At 34.3% G+C, this 23,382-nt stretch overlaps 3 protein-coding genes across 3 annotated transcripts; 2 read left to right on the top strand and 1 right to left on the bottom strand.

Annotated features, from left to right (window-relative positions):
- Positions 1 to 4,809: 4,809 nt before the first annotated feature.
- On the top strand, positions 4,810 to 9,291 carry LOC104738161 (E3 ubiquitin-protein ligase WAV3). The gene is made up of 2 exons (XM_010458383.2): positions 4,810 to 5,344; positions 7,135 to 9,291. The coding sequence occupies exons 1-2, from the start codon at positions 5,123 to 5,125 to the stop codon at positions 9,040 to 9,042; spliced, it is 2,130 nt and encodes a 709-aa protein (XP_010456685.1). The 5' UTR covers positions 4,810 to 5,122; the 3' UTR covers positions 9,043 to 9,291.
- A 5,086-nt stretch (positions 9,292 to 14,377) lies between these two features.
- Positions 14,378 to 17,784, top strand: LOC104738147 (uncharacterized). The gene is made up of 3 exons (XM_010458372.3): positions 14,378 to 15,634; positions 15,856 to 16,526; positions 16,607 to 17,784. The coding sequence occupies exons 1-3, from the start codon at positions 14,520 to 14,522 to the stop codon at positions 17,626 to 17,628; spliced, it is 2,808 nt and encodes a 935-aa protein (XP_010456674.2). The 5' UTR covers positions 14,378 to 14,519; the 3' UTR covers positions 17,629 to 17,784.
- Positions 17,785 to 17,811: 27 nt separating this feature from the next.
- Positions 17,812 to 23,141, bottom strand: LOC104738152 (homeobox-leucine zipper protein REVOLUTA). Its single transcript, XM_010458377.3, has 18 exons — positions 22,093 to 23,141; positions 21,590 to 21,752; positions 21,424 to 21,497; positions 21,242 to 21,332; positions 21,033 to 21,128; positions 20,840 to 20,953; positions 20,667 to 20,750; positions 20,435 to 20,590; positions 20,276 to 20,350; positions 20,085 to 20,191; positions 19,817 to 19,991; positions 19,545 to 19,733; positions 19,382 to 19,462; positions 19,158 to 19,292; positions 18,733 to 19,073; positions 18,538 to 18,646; positions 18,278 to 18,427; positions 17,812 to 18,199 (listed from the first exon to the last, which is right to left on the bottom strand). The coding sequence occupies exons 1-18, from the start codon at positions 22,323 to 22,325 to the stop codon at positions 18,044 to 18,046; spliced, it is 2,529 nt and encodes an 842-aa protein (XP_010456679.2). The 5' UTR covers positions 22,326 to 23,141; the 3' UTR covers positions 17,812 to 18,043.
- Between the last annotated feature and the right edge of the window lie 241 nt (positions 23,142 to 23,382).

Raw genomic sequence — 23,382 nt, 5'->3', positions numbered from 1 at the left:
TAACCATTTTAATAAAAACCATGCTTATGCACAATGACTCTTTTTTTAATAACATTTTACACTGAAATAATTTTACTAATCAAGGGATGTGAAAAATTCTAATAATCTTTGTTTGATCAACCGAACAAAGAGTGATTACTGGCAGCACGTATCTTCTGTTGATAAAGAAAACTCTTAGCTGTAGTTAGGAAGCAAAAACAAAAAGGGTATGGTTAAGTTCAAATAAAACGGCGGCGATTTAAGGTCAGAGATATCAAATGGAAGATTCAGCGCAAACCAATAAGAAACTTTCAGCTTTGACATGTTATCCAAATCCATTTTTTCTATTAAAAAAAAAAAAATAATAAACTAAACCGAAAAATTAATTAAATGTTTTTCATTTGACATTTCACTTTCTCCATCGCTGTCACTATTATCCCAAAAACAATACTTTAATAAATGATGAAGTATAAAACTGTTATTTGATTTGAACCATTTTCCTTTGGACCAACAATTATTTATATGAACAACATCTATTAATAAGATTTAAGTAACTGGGGTGATATAAAAATGATTTAAAAGTACTAGAGTATATAAGTTATTTTTTTATGGGACTGAACCTGAATCTGCTTTTCAGTTCTGACTTTGGTTTAGATTTCAAACTAAAAATGTAACACATATTTTGATTGGATATAAACTAGTTAAGTACACACTATTATTATGTGGTTACAAAAATACGTTAAATTCACATGTCAATAAATCTTATTAAGTATACAATAATATTCCGATATATGTACTATATCTATGTGGGCACATAAATTTTATAGAAGTTAAAAAAAAAATAACAAAAATAAAGAAAGGTTAATAAACTTGAGCAGGGTCACAAGATACCGTGGATGGAAATAAATGAGACCGTTTTTTGAGGGGGCTTTTACTATGGGTCGGGGATATTGACTTTTGGTAGGTGCAAGTGTGTGTCTGTGCTTCTTCTTCTTCTTCTTTTTTTAAAAAAAAAACATTTCGCTATCTTCGTTTGGTTGTATACACTATACAGCAAAGCAAAGCATGATATTTTCTTCAAGACAAAGCATCCTATTCCTATATAATAATCTGTTTGATAGATTAGATATTAACCAATGTATACTGTTTGTGCTTTGTAGATATAGTGTATGTTCAAATTTCTCTATTAGGTTAGTCTATATATACTCTTGTACTTTTTTTATTTGAGTATACCAAAAGAAATCGGAAAACAAAAACACATCGTATTCCTAATTTCCACATTATATCACCAAACAATTTATATATATATAGAATAATGTTGATGGTCACAATCAAAAACATATCTGATATAAATTTTGCACTCTAATGGTTGGAAGGGAATCCCAAACATGAATGGCTCTTAGCTATATGGTTTTTGTGTGTTATAATTTCTCAATCTACCATTACGTATGATATAAATGAAAAAATATGATACTAGATAAAATAATATGTTATCATGCACAATAATATGATATTTTTAAAAAATACCAAAAAATTAAGTTATTTATGAAAAAATAACGCAATAATTAGACTAACTTATATATATATATTGCATCATTTTAACAAAAAAAAAAAGAAGAAGAAGATAGAATTTGGCTATTTAATTTAGAAAATGATAGTAGTTCTCAAAATAACATTATTAGATATTTTTTATTTTTTGGACATGGTTTTCTCCATGAGATTTTTGTTTTATTTTCCTATGATGGTTGACACCCTGTAATAGACTCCAATTTCAATATTCTCCACCTAATGAATGGGTTCTAATTAATGGCTACGAAGTTTTTTTGCTTTATCTTTGTCCCCTCCTTTATTTTTCCTATATCCTCAAGACCTCAAACCTCACTTCTCTTCACTTTTTCTTCTCTTTTTCAACCAAACTTAATGCATTTCCTTATCAATTTCCTCTACTGTCTAAAGAGTTACTACACTTCCATAAATTTATACCCATACCTTCACACATACACACGCACATAGCTTAAATAATTTATCAACCGCCCATCGTTGAAATAGTTTAACCTTTGACTTTTTTAAATGACTTCTATGAATGTAAAAACTCATTATTTGTTAACTTTCATAGAGTACCAAAGTAATGTCACTATAGTCGAGAGAAGCCTTCTTGAGCTCAAATATATTTTGGTGCATTGGCAAAAAAAAACTTATTAAAAGAATTTTCTATAATAAAGAAAATAAAAAAGCTATGCTAGATTAGAATCTACTACAACTTCCAAACTTTCGTTGAATAATTTAACCAGGTCTAAACTTAGGATTTGGAGTTTTGTTTCTCTAGAGTAGTTGTTATACAATATATGTAGGTAAAGGTTGGTGAACCATCAATCTATGACTATATTAAAAATCCATCGAAAAGAGTTCTGCACTTCTGCTTGATGGACGAAGAGAGTCCAATACAATATGTATATTTGATCATAAAATATCCAATTTCATGCATGTTGTCATATTGTTTATGATCAAAAACTTTTAAATATTTTCCTACATCAGCTTAAATAAGTTTGGAAAAGTTTTGCAAGTCAAGTTCATATAGAAATATAGATTGTAGAATGCAGCAATATACGAAATTTAATAAAATACCAATAACCCAAATTACTTGACACATAGGTAAATAGTGAAGTTGCTAAAAAAAAGTAAATAAAGCAAGGTAGCTAATTTTTTGTAAAGTCAACAACTTCATTAATTTAGTAGATTTTTGTATGCACAAAAGACATGCATTGATTAATTTTCCAACTACTTCAACGGCCATGCCTTTAAAATCTTACAAGTTTCACGGTAAGCCTTGTTTTCGGGTATATGCGAACTAATCAAACGCTACGAATTTATAAATATTAGGTCACTTTCTAATAAGTATAAAGGAAACAAAATTATGTAGAATAGGATTTTTTTTTTTTCTCTAACCCCAAATTCATACCTTGGAAAACATGTCTTGGGAGTACTAGATTTTGACAAAAAAGATACTGTAATAAATTGTCAATATATGATGTCATATCCATATACACACGGAAGATATATAATGTCAATTCCATATAATCAATTATTACCACAAACGATGTCGTATATGATATATCTATTTGAATCTACAAATCGATTTAAAGAAAATTATTATAACTAAAATTATTATTTTGGAATTAATATCAGTTTAATTCAAACATAATATGTAACTAAAGTTTTTTATTTATTTATTCAAAGCTGTGTTTTTTGCATAAAAAAATATGTTTCACCGTGAAATCTTTGAATGTGTAAAAAGTTTTATGGTAGAGAAAATATTAATAAAATGTTACTATTTATTGCAACATGTCTTTTGTGTGGTTTAAAAATTAAATTTATTTTGTAATCATAACAATTTTGCATGTTTCTTATGTAACCATAACAACATATACTAAATTACTCGGTAGTTTAATTATTTAATTTTATTATATGTTAGTAACAATCGGATTCTAAACTAAATTTTCTAAAGAGAACCTAATTTATTGATTTAATATTTTTGATTAGGCTATTTAAATCTTTTGATTTAGTCAGTTTGTTAATATTTTATATAAATGACAGATTATTACCAAACAAACCATTATGAAAAAATTAATGAAATTCCAAAATCAATGAATTTGTGTAACAATACATTTCACCGTGAAATATATGAATGTGGTAAAAAAAATACTTATAAACTGTTATAATTTATGGAAATATATATTTTTGTGTGTTTTAAAAATCAAATTTATATTTATGGTTTATCAAGTAACTATAACAATTTTGTACAATCTAATAATCACTCATTTTAAATATATTATGATTTTTTTTTGGTACTAAGTTTATTTATAATGATAAGAGTTATTGTCTCATTCCTTTTTAATAGCACATAGATGAATATACAATTAGAACGTATATTCCTATCGGTTATCAATATTTCCATTTTTAATGAATAATCACACTAAATGTTGAGATTAATTAGTTTACATACTTAGATATATATAAATAATCACACATCATAATACTCCCTAATTTGTTGTCATTTTATATTATCTATGAATATATATATATATATATATATTATATTATTGAAGATTAAGTTTCTTTTAATGAGTTGGAGATAATTCAGAGATAATATACTTCTTTTTATAATCAATTATAATAACTATTGAAAACTTGTTATTTAAATTATTATAGTAATAATACTAACATAAAAAATAACATTTGGTTTTTATATGATTATGTTAATAAGTTATATGTTTTTTTTTATTTTTATTAACTTTATATTAATTGATATGTTTTTATAGCTTTTTAGAATATTTTACTTATACTGATTTTAATTTTGACTTGTATATTTGTAAGTAAATTTTAATGAAATTTTACCTTAAAATAATATGTAATTATTTAATAAGTTTTAATATGTGATATTTAAATTTGTGTGAGAAATGATAACATATCTAATTATTATTCAGTTAATTGTTTTTTTAATATAATGATATGTTAATGTAATTAAGTAAAAAATATAAGATTATTTTGTTAAAAAATGCACCGAGCTCTCTAGAAGCAAGCGACACATCAATTTTTTTTTATAAGAATATGCTTTCTTTATTAGTATACAGGGGATTACTGTAAAGTAAAAGCGGCGTAATCAAATCAAAAACCAAATTGGTATCTGTAGTTAAGAACATCTTTAAACATTAGGAAAACAAATTATACTCCATTAATGAACAAAGTAAAAAGTCGTATCTGACCAATTAAAAAAAGGAAACTCAAAAAAATCAAAGGTCAAATTTAACTTTGGTATAATCCCAAGTTTTCATGATTAAAAACATTGACCAAAGTACCCCTTCACTCATCCATCCATCATCCTCTAAGAAAATTTAAAAAAAAAAGGTCAAAAACTTCTCCACCGTCTCTCTCTCTCTCTCTCTTCTCTCCTCTGCGCAAGAGAAAAGCTTTACAATTTGCAAAACTCATTCATTCAATTTTACCCAATCCTCTTCTTCTTCTTTAGCTCCAAAAACATCTACACAAGATAAACAAGTGAAGAAAGATTCTCAGATTTCACAAAAAAAACAAAGCCTTTTTCAATTTCATTATTTGGGTGTGATTTGGTGCAATAAAAGAAGAAATGGGAAGCAGATGGAGAAAAGCTAAATTGGCTTTAGGTCTCAATTTATGTTTATACGTTCCCAAAACGTTAGAAGATTCTTCTTCTTCTTCTTCTCCTTTAAGAAGAAGATCAGACGACGCCGTTTCATTTTCTCCTGTAATGGTTCCAAGACCCACTACGCCGACTCCTTCTTCCTCTGGTCTTCGATTGCCTCGCTCCATTAGCAAATCCTCTTCAAAGGTTTGTGGGTTTCCTCACTTATTATTGAAATCGACATAAAGTTTACATTTTTATCTCTATGGTTGAATTTTTCGTGTTTTTACATTAAAAAAAATGGTAAAGTTTGGTTTTTTTTCTGGATTATGGGTCACCCGTTGGATTGACGGATCTTTGTGTGGTTCAAAATTTGTGTGATTTGGCTAATCTTTCTTGGAACTCTAAAGAATTAGTTTTAGTTTTACTTTTTTAACTAGCTGTTAATTTGTAGTACAATCTAATTCTTACTTTATTACTTGTTTAATCTTTCAATTAATTTCTCTTTTTTCTAAAAAGTGTTTGGATCTTCACGCACATCAAATGATCTTACTACTAGTTGTTTAATTTTTTTATGTATTTGTAATTAGATGTGTGTGTGTGTATGTTTTTCAACTACTATGACCCTCATATGTTTTGTGTCTATCAAACCTAACATTTGTCAATAGGTTTTTGTTGTTTTTGAGACTTGCAAGTTTTGACCTTTTTGAAATTATTGGTGGGGTGAAAGAAAAACAAAACTTTATTTTTTGGTCAAGTAATAATGTCTAAATAGGGATGGACATGTAGAGTGATTAGTAAGATTAGTGATTGTGTAAACGTCTCTCCTCCAAAGCCAACTTTATCGTATTATTATTCGAATCATTCATCAAGATTTTGACATTACAGCTCTGGCTTAAGATTGGGTTTTGGGGTTCTATTTGTGTTCTGTCTCTTTCCCTGGTTTATAGTGCCTTTTGTTTTCTTTCTATCTTTCTTTATACTGTTTTGTTTTTGAGTGTAAATTTTTCTTGGTATTGTTGAAGAAATATGAACAAAATTTGGTGTCATGTAATTATCAACTCCCGCAAATGGAGCCACTGTGGGGATAAAGGTTTTTTTGACAATAGTCAAGTGCACTTCAAGGACCAATCTCCTTTTTTTTATTTCTTTTTCTTGTTGCTTTTTTTTTGCATTCAACTTTTTAATTATTGTTGAAAGATACCCTTGTTAGTGTTCTGAATCTACTGTTGATTAGATATTCTCCTTAGTCTAGTAAACTATTCTATTCTTGGTATAACATTTTACATCTAGTTCAACTAAAATTGCAGTTTTTAAATCGTTACCAAGATAATTGTGAGTTGTAACCATGATAATTGTTAGGTTAAGTTAAATTCTTTTAAAGTTTCACACTTTCTTTAACTTTGCTTTGCATTGTTATATTTTTTTTTTTATCAACTTTAATCTTTCTGGCGTTGAATTTGCCTAAACAGTCTTTTGATTACTGATCTGGTTAAATCAGCCCTTTAACTTTATAAAGCTGTGTCCTTTGTCTTTCCCATTCTTTTGTTGTCCGTTGTTCTTTTAATTGTTTGACCTGATAGATTCCAAACTACTTTGATCAAGATTCCAGGATCTATCTTCTAGCGAATAAGCCATGTTTTTGAATGATCAAAACTACTAAACCTAATATTTAAACTCATCAAGTCTCTTGAGACTTTTTTTTTTGTTTCCAGGTTATGGAAATATAAAGATTCCATCTTTTTTTGTTTTTTAATGTTTTGCTCTTCTTTTTATGCCATCATTCAATAATAGAGGGTAATAGTAACAGAAACAAATGTGTCAGAGACTATGACACAAACTCACCTATGTCAGGCTTCTTTGGATTCTTGTATTTACGACAATGACCTGTCTAACTCTGTATTACGTGGATACCATACTCTTATAAAGTTTTTCAATTCTCCTTTCCAACTAATCTTTGTCCAGAATCTGAAACCATCTAGTTTGTGATATTGCAGAAAACGTGTGCGATATGTTTGACGGCGATGAAAGCAGGGCAAGGCCACGCAATCTTTACAGCGGAATGCTCTCATTCGTTTCATTTCCACTGCATCACTACGAATGTTAAACACGGGAACCAGATTTGTCCTGTTTGTCGCGCGAAGTGGAATGAGATCCCTGTCCAGAGCCCTAATGCTAAGTCTAAATCTGGTGTTAAACCGATAAGTCAAACAAGGGACAATGCCTGGATGTCAATACCTCCAAGGAGGTCGTCCCCGATTCAAGCTTCTTCACGGCCTGACAGTCTAAGGGTCTCCTCGATCTTTAACACCGAGCCTGCGGTTTTTAATGATGATGAGGCTCTGGAACATCAAGACCATTCTGCTGAATCTGGTTTGGAGAAGTCTAAACCTGGTGTGAGTGGGACATTGGAAGTTAAAACATATCCAGAGATTTCAGAAGTAGCTAGATCGGTTTCGTTTAAAGATTTTGCTGTATTGATCAATCTGAAAGCTCCTTCAAAGTCGTCTTCGAATTCTTCTTCTTCTCGTGCTCCTGTCGATCTAGTCACGGTTCTTGATGTGAGTGGAAGCATGGCGGGAACAAAACTGGCGTTGCTGAAACGAGCAATGGGTTTTGTGATTCAGAATCTTGGCCCGTTCGACCGTCTCTCGGTCATATCCTTCTCATCCACAGCACGCCGTAACTTCCCTCTCCGTCTCATGACCGAGACTGGTAAACAAGAAGCATTGCAAGCGGTTAACTCGTTGGTCTCAAACGGAGGGACTAACATTGCAGAAGGATTGAAGAAAGGTGCAAAAGTTTTGATCGACCGTAGATTCAAGAACCCGGTATCAAGCATCGTGCTCTTATCTGATGGTCAAGATACATATACCATGACTAGCCCCACAGGTTCCAGAGGAACGGATTACAAAGCCCTTCTTCCTAAAGAGATCAACGGAAACCGGATACCAGTTCACGCGTTCGGGTTTGGTACAGACCACGATGCTTCCTCGATGCATTCCATTGCAGAAAACTCCGGAGGTACATTTTCTTTCATAGAGTCTGAAACGGTTATACAAGATGCATTCGCTCAGTGCATTGGAGGTCTTCTTAGCGTTGTGGTTCAAGAGCTATGCGTTAAGATCGAGTGTGTTCATCATCTGTTGAGGATTGCATCGGTTAAAGCTGGAAGTTACCAGTTTGATAACGGTCTGAATTCAAGAACCGGATCTATCGCAGTTGGTGATCTCTATGCAGAGGAAGAAAGGAACTTCTTGGTGAATCTTGATATCCCCGTTGTTGATGGAGTTTCAGATCTGATGTCGTTACTCAAGGTTCGATGCGTTTACAAAGACCCGGTGACGAAAGAGACCGTTGATTTGAATAGTTCCGGCGAAGTAAAGATTCTCAGGCCGATTGTGATGGTGGACAGAAGACCTGTGGTGTCAGTTGAAGTTGACAGACAGAGAATCAGATTACGTGCAGCGGAAGCAATCTCCGAAGCTAGAGTTTTAGCCGAACGGGGTGATTTGACCGAAGCTGTGTCAGTTCTTGAGACTTGCCGTGGGGTACTGACAGAGTCTGTGTCAGGTCGAGCCGGAGATCCATTGTGTGTAACACTGTGTGCAGAGCTAAAGGAGACGCAAGATAGAATGGCTAGCCGTCAAGTTTACGAGTCTTCGGGTAGGGCTTACGTTCTGGCCGGTCTAAGCTCGCACTCGTGGCAGCGAGCTACAGCGAGAGGCGACATGACTGATACGACGACGACTTCTTACCAGACGCAATCAATGGTGGATATGGTGAACCTCTCACAGACAATGACTTTCGGAATGCCTATCGCTAGTTCAAATCCGAGTCCGTCGACGACTCAGAAGAAACTACGGCAAGCTCTCAGTTTCCCGGCGAGACCAAGACCTAGGTGATTGGTGGAAGAAGGATAAAACGAGGGTTTGACATTATGGACTTTTTAAAATTTTCCCTCGTTTTTAACTTTTTTGGTGTTTTCTCTTAATAGTACGATTTGCTTTTTTCAATTGGGAAAGGGTAGTTTACGTTTAATTTCTAAATTTTGGGGGTATAAGTAGTATTATTAGTTTTTGGTGGGGTTGAAGGAAAAGCGACAAATGTGCTTATTATATAGGTGGTAATATATATATTGGCATTTTTAGCAAGAGTGGCTTTGTTTTTTCTTTACTTTATCATCATTATAATTTTTTCTTTTGTGGTCTAAATGTGTTTGGTGGTGGGTATAGGTGTGTGAGTTGTGATTGTGGGAAAAAATGTTCTTCCATAAATATTTATATATATATATATACTTTTGCTCCCTAAAAAATTATATTCTCACATGAGAAACTAATATATAAGAGAAATTATGGGCCTTAATCCTCCCAATTAGTGGACCTCTGTAACGCAACTACATTTGTTTAGTTTTGAATCGCAATTAGCAAAAAAGAACTTGGTTTAGTATTGTTAACAACATCCTATGGACCAAAGATCACAATTCACAAACATCCTGAATTTTTTCTTGTTGACTTCCACAAACGAGTCCTAAGTGAATTTTTTTTTTGTATCCCCACAAGGCCACAACACAAATGTATGTATGATTAATCAATTCTTTTTAGTGCGTATTATAAAGCTTGTTTGGTATTTTACAACTGAAGACTATATTAAAATCGATATGGCGACTTGCTCACGTGCTGAAGCTAGCCTGTGTTTTTGGATCTCAAGATCTACCTCCAAATTCTCTCAATAAAGTCAAAAGTATTTATATTGATTTATAAAGTCAAATAGTTATTTATTAGCATTTTCTATATATTTTTTAATAAATCAATTGAAGAATTTTTATGTTATGAATAATAAACAAGAATTTTTCTGTCAGTCGAGTTTTTAAAAACTATTTCCTTCACCAAATCCCGCTCGACTAGTGAATGGCCGCTTTGGAATAATTAATTCTTCGCTTAGTTTATCAAAGAAAAAATAGAAGAATCTTATTAAGTTTAACTGCGTCTTGTTTTCTTGTCTTCCGATGAAACTGAAATCAAAACAAAAATGGAAAGAAACAACTAAAACGGAAACGTTTGTTTTTGTTAAATTTTTCCCTATACAAATGATAGATTATGTTAATGTTTCATCGATCATTTTCAAGCTCACTAGTCACTACTCACTACCTAATAATATGTTAACAATTTAATCATACACAAATAAGGGAGATGGTATTATTACTTTCTCTTGGAATACCAATGTTTGATTTTTCCCGAACATCACCAACTACAACAGAACACACAAACAAAACAAAACAAAAAATGTGTCGGAAGGACTAGATATAGTCCGATTCTTTTAGTAAGGATTGTATCTACAAATTTTTTTTGTAAGTATTAATATTGTATACCATGTTAGAGATAATCCTCAATATAAGGTTGTTTCGTCGAAAGGTAAGTTTAATGTTATTGGAGGACCATAATGTGGCCAAGGAAAATCTTATATTAGACTAAATAATTCAACGACTATACTGAAACTAGCCTAATTTGATGGAATCTCACGTAAGAAAATTCTTGAGAAATAAGTCTATAGATATGAAAAGTTTTTGGTATATTTATAGTCGTACTTTAGACCAATTGGATATCAAGTCGTTAGACTAGCTTTGACCCTTTAGATGGCAACATCCTAAGTATAGCACACAAGAGATTCTTCTATGTAAGTTTTAAATTGACAATTTATAAGTCTGTACCTATCGTGTCTAGTACTTATCTTCTAAAATATAGTACTTATCACTTTTTTTATTTGTATATTCCATTGTCTTGTATGGATGGTGTTTGGCTTGTTGTTTTTTTTTTTCAGGCTCGACTTGATACCTAAAAGAGGGCATTCTACCTCGTTGCATATATATGATGAGCTCATAAGCCGCCAATGCGAACGGTTCATGTGACGACGCTTAGCGTTTGTCCATTATATATTAGTATCCTAATCCTATTTATTCTCGTTCTGCTGCGTATACCTCTATATCATTCATGTTTACATTTAATCAGCGAATTATGCTCATGCTTACTATTTAGATTATAGTTTTTAGAAAGGATTTTTAAGAACTCTCTTTTTCTTTACATGCATGATGCATCAACTTGCTTCGGTGGCTTTTTTTTTGTCTGCCAACAGTACGTATTCCATATTTTCTCTTTGTAAGTCTTTCCGTTTTTAGATATTATTTGTAGTTATATATAATGACAAAACAGTTCACGATTATCTTGAGAAGTTAAAAGCTTGTTGTTATTGACATCAGTTTATATTAATTACTCATCCATATATAATTATTTACACTCTTGTCAAACAAACGAAGTAAGCTATATATATGAATTCACAGTTTCACATGCATATGTCTGAAGACCAGGCTTCAACAAAAAATATAAGTTGATATCAAAATATGTGAGATGAATCAAACCTTTCAGCAAAAATGCAAATTATAATTTAATAATAGCAAATTGGATAACCACTTGTACATTGACTTTGAAATACACATATACATGGGTGTATACACACATTAGAAAGTGGTGTACTTGACACTATGAAGTTGACAAACAGTAAGAGCTAAGTTTGGTGAAGTTCTAATAAGTAATTTACACTATACATTCGTGTTCATAACTATATGTCGGTCCACATATATTAGGTACAATGGAACAACGAAGCTGCTTGGTCGTAAAAAGAGTTGTTTCATGAGAAGTCAACTTACAACTCCTTCGGAAAATACAACAATTTCCTATTTTTGGAGAGACCGGGCATCACATATCAATTTCGTTAGAATTCCTTTTTTTTTTTTTTTTTGTCTAGTTGGTGTCCAAACTTAGTTACCCGCTGCTCAAAATCATCCTTTCTACACCAAACCAAAAAAAAAGTAAATGGTACTAGTAGCTGTAGTATGATGGGTTCTCTTCTTTTTTTTTAAGATTAAAAAAAGTTTAATTTTTCTTTATTAGTATACTATATGAAATAATTTTCTAGTAAATAAATACATTCATTTCATTTGAAAAGTGCGAAAAAACACATGGGTAATTAATTGTCCGAGAACTTATTAATTTATGAATATAAATATAATCGTATACGTATTTAGTTTAGTTAATTGTAGCTCTGAAATAAATTAAAAATCCTATACATTCATATTTGAATACGTATTTACTTGTGTTTATAAATGTATCGTACACGTATTATTGATTTTGTGTATATAAATGTACCTGAAATGAGTGTAAATAAGCAATCGACGTCAAAGAAAAAGGTAGCAATCATGTTCACGGTATGTGGATCGGGTGATGAAGGGATAATTATATTCTTAATTAAAGTCACACATGTGTGACCGACCTCAAAACTCGTAATCTAAGTAACAAAAAAAACTACGAGTATGAAGTATGAACAGATTTAATAATAATAATTAAGCAAGGATTAGAGAGACTAATATAATTTATTTATACATGATGAAGAACAAAATATACTAATCGTTTTGTACAATCCAAAGAAACATAATTAATGTAAATATTGTCATTTTAAATGGATTGAAATGCTTACGGTGAAAATGTTATAGTTTACATATAAACAAATTTGTGATATGTTTTGGAAAATTTGGTTTGATATATCGTAAGGATATATATAAATATCATTTGCTACTTTATTTTCCAGAATCTGACCATCTTGCGCTATGAGACAAAACGAATAATCTTAAGTGAAACAAGCACTCATGAGAAATGCAGCATCATAGAAAAACTGAGCGATCACTTGATGGATGGTGTAATGGGTCATAAGAGCACCAACACCAAAATATAATGTGCCTGAAAAGTCTTTATACAGAGAAAGTGTATGTCTAAAATATCTCTATGATAATTATCCAAAAAAACGTATTTTCTTTTTTATTAGTATAGCTAGGTTAGAGAAGTGAGAATGCAAAGCTATACATTAAGAGTCTGTGTAATTTCCCTTTATTTTTTAACATTTTTAAGTACAGTTAGTTCAACAAACAATATGTTGGAGAAAACTATTTCGGTTTTAGTTACCAGATCTAAATTAAATTCAATTGCACATGGAAGAAAAAAAATATTCATCTAATAAAAAAATAACTAGGCTCTCAAATCAAAATATACGGACATAAAAAAATAAAACTCCACGGGTTTAAGAAAATTATTACTTGCCTTTTCTACTTTTTTTTGGTTGTTTGTTATTATTACGATTTAATTTACGTATATCGATCGGTCCAAAATGGAAAAATTCTGGTAAAATGTTCGGCTAAGTTCCAATATTTAGAATATTATGATAACAAAGAAGCTAGTATAATATAAGCAAAAGGTGGCAAATCGCTGCAAAGTTCAACTACGTATCTACATGCCAATTTGCAAAGTCAAACCGTCGCTTGTCCAAGACATTTGTTATAAAATGTATTTTTTTATACTCTAAAACTTTCAATAACTCATTCTCTACTCAAAATCTTTCTTTCTTTTGGATTCTTCGACTCTCTTTATACTTCAAATTTATTCAAGGAGAGAATCTGTACTATATAATAGTATAATAATATATCTTGTGGATCGATTGTTGAAGAAGAAAAGGCTTGATTCTCTCACAATACGCGCGATCATGTACACAAAGGTAATATACTTTATGTTCTCCTTCTCGATTATGCTGCATCTATCTTTAATCTTTTAATGCTTATATAATACTATAGTATATAGAATATAGTCTATATGAACAAACTGATTCTTTTTACTTTCACACCGAGCACATTAGTTTTGGTTTAGCTTTTGAACAATCTTGAGTTTGGTTGAGCTAAAACTCATTTACTCCCTGATTCATAACAAGAAAGTGAAATCTAAATTAACTTCTTAAACAATAAAAAGTATTGTACTTACTTCTTAGGCTCTCTTAGCCATGCAAATACAATATATGCAAAAGAAAAAGAAAAAAACATAGCATATGGAAGTGTTAAATGCAACTTATGCAAGGGTAACCCTTTTATACGCCAATGAACCCGGCTTTTTCCGTTGAGTGTTGTTGTCCTAATTATCCTTTTTTTTTAAAACTATATAATCATATTTTCTTGAATAATAGAAAACAAAGTGAGTTATATAAAATCAAACGGTATCGCGTAACCTTTTTTAATAACATATTCAACCAATGAAGTTTGTTTTAAACACTTTACTTTATTCTTAATGAACGTTTACCCCATGTGATATCCTCCTTATGTAATGCTTCTTCACCCACAAATCTCACTTTATATACATATATATATATATATATATATATATATGTTTATGTCATCTTCATCTATATATATACATTTGCTCTAAACAGTGAGAAACAAAAAAAAAACACATTCTTATTTCTCTTTCTTCTCCTACTCCTACTCTATAATAAGGTTTCAGATCCTGACAAAATGGGTTTTATACGACCACCGGCTGTGAGAAGCAGCGGAGGCGATTACATAGAGAGCATCTTCGGAGAATACTCATCCGGCAAACCAAAACCTAACCGGAAACTCAACTCAGCCAAGTTCGTGACGGCTCTAACGTGTCTTCAGTTTGCATTTGCCGTCTACGCCACCGGACTTCTCTACTACATGAGCCCTTCCATTGACTTAAGGGCCAAGCCAGACTTCACTTGGGCCACTAAATGGGCCCATAATGTGCGTAGTTACATCGTCACTCCTCACGTCGTCAGCCACTACCAAGACTCCGCCTCTTTTCTCAGATCGGAGGATAACTTCCCGGCGGTGGTTTCACCGGCGGAGGTTTGCGAGTACGAGAAAATAGACTTCTCGCAGAAAAAATCAAACGATCAGCAAATGATCAAGATGAAGAGAGAGCTATACGACGACGTTTTAGCGTTCCAGAGGAAGAACCTTGAGTCCGAGACTTTACAAGAGTTGATGAAGATGAAATCAAAATGGGCTTTAAATGGGCCAAATAAGCCCAAAGTAACAGTAATACTAAACCACTTCAAGAGGAAAACACTTTGCGCTCAGCTCGATTCACTCCTCCACCAAACGCTAGCGTTTCACCATGTCTGGGTTCTGGCCTTCGGAAGCCCTAACGAAGCATCTCTCCGGCGAATCGCCGGAAGCTACAACGATTCACGAATCAGCTTCATCAGCTCAAACTACGACTTCAAATACTACGGAAGATTCCAAATCGCGCTTCAAACAGAAGCAGATCTGGTTTACATACTCGACGACGATATGATCCCTGGGAAAAAAATGCTTCAGATGCTCTCACACGTCGCCGGAACTGAGAAATACGAGAACTCCGTTTTGGGAAGCATCGGTAGGATTTTGCCGTTCCGGCAAAAGGACTTCACGTTTCCGAGCTATAGGAAGTTTAGATCTAAGGAAGCTGGGCTTTACTTGCCTGATCCGGCTTACGACATCACCTTAGATCGGATTCTTCAAGTTGATTTCTTATCAAGCTCGTGGTTCTTATCGGCGGAGCTCGTTAAAGCTTTGTTCATCGAGAAACCATTCACATTCTCCACCGGTGAAGATCTTCACCTGAGGTTAGTCTCATCTCGTGTTCCTCGGGAATTTGAAATTTTTTGAGTGTAGGATAAGGCAAATGTTTAATTTGGTTAATCATAATTAATTAAACAAAACTTTAGTATATAATTATAATATAGTAGTAGTAACGTCTTTAGAAATCACGTGTTTTGTTATATGATTAATTAAAAATTAATTAGGATTAGTAAATTCTAATGATGAAAGGTTTGTGTTTTTGCAGTTATCAGCTACAGAAGTATAGAAATGCAGGTTCGTTTGTGTTACCAGTGGATCCAAATGATAAGGAGACATGGGGAGATAGTGAACACAGACTAGCTTATGTATCAGAGACGACTGTGATTTTCAAAAACATTGTTGAAGTAAGAGACAATCAATGGTGGAAAGCGTTGTCCACTGGTTACATTACTCAATGGGCTGCGATGCATCCTCAGAAGATTGACGCTTTGTTTTACGCTCATTCGATAGATGAAGTTAAAGCGCTTGGTCCTTTGCTTGAAAAGTTCAGAGGTACTGTTGGTAAGAAGGCTTATATTGCGGTATCTGGTGGGAAGTTCTGTCCTTGTGAGGATGCGGCTTCGGCTTTGAAGTGGCCTTTGGTTGTTTGTAAAGAGAGGAGATTTAAGATTTTTGATTTGGAAGTTGGAGCTATCTTGGGTGTGTCTAACTCAGAGGTGCCTGTGTTTCAAGCTGTGTATTCGAGTATGAAAGGGCTTATTAAGATTCATAACCCAAGTGTGGTGATTACTGTTGCTGATGCTGATCCTAATGTTAAGAAAGCTTTGAAAATGGCTACTGAGACTAATCTTAATGGCACCGCATTGGTTTTGCTCCCTAGAGCTTCTATCTCTAAGGTTTTATGGATGGCTGATCTAAGATCAACAGCATTGCCAAGTAAGTATATCATTATCTTTTTGCATTTGGCTTTCGAAATTTTGCTTACTTGAACTGACTAAATTTGTTATGATTTGCAGACTGGAATAAAATGAGAGTCTCAGTGAATATCATTACGCAAAACCGAGCTCAATCTTTGTTAAGATTGCTTAGGTCTTTGAGCAATGCATACTACCTTGGCGACGAAATATCTCTCAGCTTCAACATGGATAGCAAAGTGGATGAAGAGACGATCAAAGTAGTGAGCACATTTGATTGGCCTCACGGACCAAAAACACTAAGAAGACGAATCATCCAAGGAGGCTTAATCCGAGCTGTGAGCGAGAGTTGGTATCCAGCTTCTGATGATGACTTTGGTCTCTTGCTTGAAGACGACATTGAAGTCTCTCCTTACTACTTCCTCTGGATCAAATACGCTCTATTGGCTTACCACTACGACCCTCAAGTCTCTTTCCCGGAACTCTCCTCTATCTCTCTTTACACACCCAAAATCGTCGAAGTCGTCAAAGAGAGACCCAAATGGAACCCAACAGATTTCTTCAAACAAATCCATCCACACACACCTTACCTTCACCAGTTACCTTGCAGTTGGGGAGCCGTTTTCTTCCCAAAGCAATGGAGAGAGTTCTACGTCTACATGAACATGAGATTCACTGAAAACGCCAAAGCTAATCCTGTCCAGATTCCGAAATCAAGAACCAACGGTTGGCAAGCTTCCTGGAAGAAGTTCTTAATCGACATGATGTATCTTAGAGGATACGTTAGTCTCTACCCAAACTTCCCTAACCAATCAAGCTTCTCAACCAACCACATGGAACCAGGAGCTCACATCGCAGCTAAAGACAATGTTGTGAAACACAACAAAACCGATTTCGAAGTTCCTTTGCTTATGGATGATTTCAGAAACTTCTTACCGAACCAGAAACTCCCTCCGCTTTCTAAGCTTCCCTCGCTCAACCTCTTTAACATGCCGGTTTCACTTAAAGGTCTTAAAGCTGCAGGAGCTAAGCTTGGTCAAGATGTTCTTCGTTGCAACAATGTCTCTGAGATTGTCGCCGTCAATCATCAGACAGGTTTACCATCTAGATGCATGAGATTCTGAACATCTTTCTATTAAACGGCCAATCCAAACAAAAAAAAGTTACTTGGCTGTAATTTTTCTTTCTTACATCTGTGGATTCTTGTTGATTCTTTGTATTTTTCTAAATAGTTTATATTATTACTAAAGGGATTAAATATATAGCAAGGGATGTGAAAATTAAACTGTCAAATGCAAAAGTATCAATGTTGTAACCTTATAACTCCACTTTATAACTAAAACAAAAATGTCACAGCATCCCTACATTGATCTGCTCTTTTTTTTTCCTCACTCATTAAAACCAAATACATTATGAAAAAACAGTGAGTAACATTTGATCATAATAATTAAAAACCAAAACAGAGACCTAAACAACAACCAAAAATTTGAGTTCTCTAATGTAAAATTTTAATTAGTCTTTCCTTCTAGCAAATGAGAATCACACAAAAGACCAGTTTACAAAGGAGAAGGCAAGACAATGCAAATTGTTGTTGTCTTCAGATGGAGCAAACACTTTCCAAGCAACAGCTTGTTCATAACTCACATGTCTTCCCATTGTTGACACACAGATTCCTGAGGGCAAGCATGCAAATCCCTGTAGAAAGACAAGACAAGTCTCAGATAATGAATCGAAAACGTTATCTGCAGATGGGTGAATTTTTCTTTTCTTTACCTGTTGCATTAGCTTGGCGAAGTCGGAGCAGAGAGCCTTCCGACCAGACTCATCGAAAATCTTTTCGAGTGTAATGTCTTGTAAGGCTACAAGTGTTGTCTCTAGCATGTCTAGACCAGCTTGGTTCGCAAACATGAACACTGGCTGTGGCTGCAACATGACCAGACCACATTATACATCTAAATCTACAGGTGTTCTATTCAGAACCGTTCTGACTTCTGACACATTAACCAATTTTAGTTTGTTTTTAGGACACATACCTTTAAAGAACAACACAAGATGGCATCTTGGTGATCCCATAGAAGTTTTAGTACCGAGTCGTTGCTTCCGAGCGAGTCAATCGTTAGCAACTCCGAGCCTAAGTGGTGACTGAGAAAACAAACATATTAACGTAAAACATCAACGATAAGCTCGAGGTTTATAAGAACGGGTCATAAGTAAACATTGAAACCTACGTGTAACTTTGAGAGATCCACTGGGCAAGAGTAACAGCTTCAGGAGATCCTGGGGACAATTTGGACCCCAAACTTGGGCTTATCCCAGATGGTGAAATAGCCATTGCAACACGTTGAACTGATGAAATAACACTCCGCACGTACTGACAAGCCATACCGGCAACATTGTCTTGCAAGTTGTTTTCGAAAGGGAACTGGAAAGCTATAGTGAGGATGCATCTCGAGCTTGAGCTAGAAGAAGACGGGTTTCCAGAAGCATTCTCTGGTGATGGACCAACTTCGAGGCTCGAAGTTAAGTCTAGTGTGCGGTGATTAGCGGTTAACAGATCTTGCGCATCTCCCTGTATTGAGTAAAAAATATATGAGGCTTGAGACAAACATCTTTAAGTAAGAGAAGAAAAAAGTGATGAAGGAAAGACAAGTACAGTTTTAGCATCAACTGGTATGACTCGGAAGCCAGAAGGAACAAGTGGAGCATCATCCGGGAACATCTCATTAATCGGAGCAAATATCAGTTCGGAACAAGCTCCAACAGCATTCTCGTCAATCCCAGTACATATCTACCATACATCATTAACGTCAGTATAACTTTGGAATGAGAGAAATTTCAAGATCCATTGGGTTAGAACTTAGAAGTGATATGATGTACCTGAAGGAGATGGACATCCCGGGACATAAATGCATCTTCTTGTGCAAGAGAATGACCTTCTAGTCTAACAACTTCAAGCATCTGAAACATAACAACACCAAATACATTAGAGAGAAAACACTAGATGATGTTTTCACAGCTGGTAAAGACTTTGAAGTCTTACTTCTTCATGTTCAATTGTATGCCCTAGTGGCATTATAATTTGACTCCCAGTGAACCTCGTCGGTCTCATTCCCGGATAAGCAAAGGTACCCGCTTTAAGTGTAGCAGCAGAATATGCATCAACATTGAAATCAGCCCACTCGGATCGATGTTCTCTAAGAAACCGAATCAAAACCGCAGGAGGAACATTCTACAGAAGACAATAAACAATAGAATTTTTCAGCCATTGAATATGGACAAAAGGAAAGTACCAAGCTAGGCACATTAACATACTTGGAGAAGCATTGAAGCCTTGGTACAGAGCACGCCTCCAAGGAACGAAAGAGAATTAGAAATATTATTCAAATGCTTCGTGGAGTTAATAGCAACGATGATATCTTCTGCCCCATCACAAGGCATTGTAGACCACCCATCGTCACCAAACCCATTCACTGCATCATTAAAACCCCTGCAAGAAAACCAAAAACAGGTAATATGTCAAAAAAGCAAAAGAGAGCAAAGAGTAGCTGCCTTCCTAATTTTTAGCTCATGATCGAAGTACCTGCTTAATCTTTGGCTAAAGGTTCTAAGAACCGCGGGCTGCCTTCCTAATCCATACACTACTTCACCATTAGACTCTTGCGCTAGTTGCCTTATATACCGCAATGCCTAAAACATGAACCAAAACCTCAACCATTAGATATGCATATGAATTAACCATATCTCAAGTTATTTTGTTACACATGTACTCACGGAAATAGTCATTTTTTGAGCGACAACTTTAGATGACTCATAAAGGGGTCGAAGCACATCCGGAACACTCCAAGCCTATAATGCAAGAACAGATATTTCTTATTAGTTCCTTAAGAAATTTTAAGGAAACAATATGTCCTTTTGCAAAGATCTAATTACCTCGAGATTAAGGTGATCAACAATGTGAATAATTGAACCTCCACCATCACAAGGTCTTATTAAATAACCACTAGAAAGCATTTCTGCTCTTACAAACTGAGAAGCTGAAGCAGCGTTAGGCCCAGCTCCAGAGCCAGAAAGTGACCTCTCACAAACCTTCAAAAGATACATGAAAAAACATTAATACCCTGCAGTTTTTTATGCAGTAGACAGACCAATGAGAGTTACATACCACAAAACTGCCATTGTCGAGGCTCGTTGTGTATCTCAGGGTCCAGAAATCGCGGGCAGGAGCCAGAGTCGTTGGTGCATATGTCTGACCAAAAGCCATTTTTCAACTTTATTCATTCATTTTCAAGTGTTAGAGAGATAGAAAAGTAAACCAAAAGAAAGATAAACACTCACCTGCATATACACAAGCTCGATTGTGCCGCCATTACCAGCCGGGAACATAGTGAAAACTTCAAGGCTCCTACAGTCACGGAACCAAGATGGCCGATCTTTGAGGATCTCTGCAATCTGCAAAGATAACAAATATGAAACATTTTGACTCGAATCTGTGTAGCATTAAAAAAAAACAAGAGTAGCCTTTTCTTACCTTCATAGGTTCTAAACTAACAAGACCACAGGCTCGAGCTGCCACTCCACTGCATCTTTGCGAAATAGCAAAGATGCCAACCGAATCCGGACCAGGCTAAACACACACAACATCAGATTTCACATTTCAATCTCACACATATTGTCATAGTATCAACACGAATAAAACAAAAAAAAAGCACATAAGTAACAATAGGAGAAGTGTATAACCTTCATCCCAGGCATCTGAACCCAATCAACAGCAGTTCCTGTAGCCTTGGATAGGAACTCTGCCAAAGTCTCCTCTGCGATCGAGAGCAATCTAAGAACAAAAAAAAACAAGTTAATAAGGCCAAGAAAACAAGATTAGAAAAAGAAAAAAAAGGAAATACAAAACCAAAAGAAAACATTACCCAGCAGGACTATTTGCATCTCTAAGCGAATGCTGAGGAGTTGTGACCACTGAATCACAGCTTGCATCAGTCACCTGAAGTTAAAACAACAAGTCAATATTGAATAGATAAGACTAACAATCAGGTCTTTTAAGAACATTATATGAAACAAGGGAGAGTTACATACAACAGTGGTAAGCTGCTGCTTCATGTATCCATTCTCGCAAACAAGCTGAGAAACCTGCTTCTGAAGCCTATCATTCTCCTCCATCAACAGTTTATTCATGGCAGAAAGCTTCCGGTTTACGCTCTGAAGCCTGGACGCCTCTTTCCTCTGCTTATCTCGACACCTTAAAGAAAAAACCACACAACAACAAAACTGCCAAGATTAGACATCACACAATAACCATATATATATAGTCAAAAGAACAGTTAGTACAAGCGCTAATGAGCAGAAAAAAACAATAACCAAATCTACCAGACAGATTCAACCAAACCCTTTTGTAAAAAAAAAACAGGAAATTGTGTCGGAGAATTGAATCAAACACCAAATCTCTTGAAACAGCAACAAAAAAAAAGTGGTCTTTCATATCCATTGAATATTATAAAAATCCAATACAATCAAATTCCAAATCCCTAATTAAAGAAAAAATTAATGGTAGCAACTAGAGAGAGAGAGAGAAGCAAAACCTGCGGTTCTGAAACCAGACTTTGATCTGCTTAGGCTCGATATTAGCAAGAATGGAACATTCACGGATCAATTGCTGTCGCCGGAGAGAGCTAGGCTTAGGACACTCGGCGTAGACACGCTCAAGAGCTTCAACTTGCTCAGCTGTGTACCTAACGTACTTACCGCTACTATCTAAATGTCTATTCATACTATCACTGCTTCTCTCATGGTGGTTAGCCACCGCCATCTCCATATTTTTTTTTCACGACCCTCCAAAAAAAAAACTCCAAAGTCTCAAACTTTATACTGTTGCAAGCTTCTTCTTCTTCTTCTTTCTTCTTTCTTCTTCTGTCTTCTTTAATTTAATCTTTTGATGTCTTAGGAAAGTCCGTCGTAGTATTGCTTAAGAGAAACGTAAATTGCAATTCTTTTTTTTTTTTTCTCTCTTTCAGACAAAGAAGATTCTATGGTCGTGGCTTGTAGCGAAAGACCAACGACATGTGGAAACGAGAGAGTTTCTTAAAAAAAAAAAAAAAAAGTTTAAAGTTTGAGAGAGAGAGATTCAGAAGATCTGAGAATTTTAAAGATTCTTCAAAGAGAAAACAGAACAAAGAACCCAAAAGAAAGAAAACAGAGTTGGATGTTCTGGGAACAGAGAAAGACTCTCAAGGGAAGTGATGTCAACTCAACTCAACTCTCTCACTTAAAGAAGCATTATATCAGAATTCAGGACACAGAAACAAAAGACTTGGGAACAATGAAGAAGAAGGAGAAGAAACACATGAACATTATTTAGTACAATTCAAGACTCTGAAGAACAAAAACTTTTTAAAGTGGAAATTTTTAAAAAAAATAGAAGAAAGAAAGAAAGAGAGAGTGGGTTTTGTGAGAAAGTGAAGGGGAGAGAGAGAGAGAGAGTAAGTGATGTGTGTTTTTGCTCTGGTGAACTTTAGAACAGAGGGAGAGAGAGAAGAAGAGAGGAATAAAAGAGAGAGAGAGAGAGAGGTTGAGAAACAGAGGATTTGCACGCAAACCGACAAGCTGTGCATCAGCGAAAAAGAAAAGTGGTGCGTTTTTTTTTTTAATTTTTTTTATATATATTATTAGTAATAAATAAAAATACGGCTGATCATTTACGAAGTTGTCCCTACTGTTTTTCTGATATGACAATATAGGAATCCATTTAACATTTTACATCTTTTTCGCTTTTCTTCATTTATTATGTGGAGTTAGATTAATTTTCTTTTATTTTGTTCATGTAAATTTTATTTATCTCTCTTAGTTACACAGTTCTACCAAGAAATATATCT

This window comes from Camelina sativa, chromosome 2, assembly GCF_030686135.1.
Source record: "Camelina sativa cultivar CO46 ecotype springtype chromosome 2, ASM3068613v1".
NCBI lineage: Eukaryota > Viridiplantae > Streptophyta > Magnoliopsida > Brassicales > Brassicaceae > Camelina > Camelina sativa.
The sequence above is the reverse complement of the archived record's forward strand: the minus strand, read 5'-3'. Positions and strand labels throughout refer to the sequence as shown.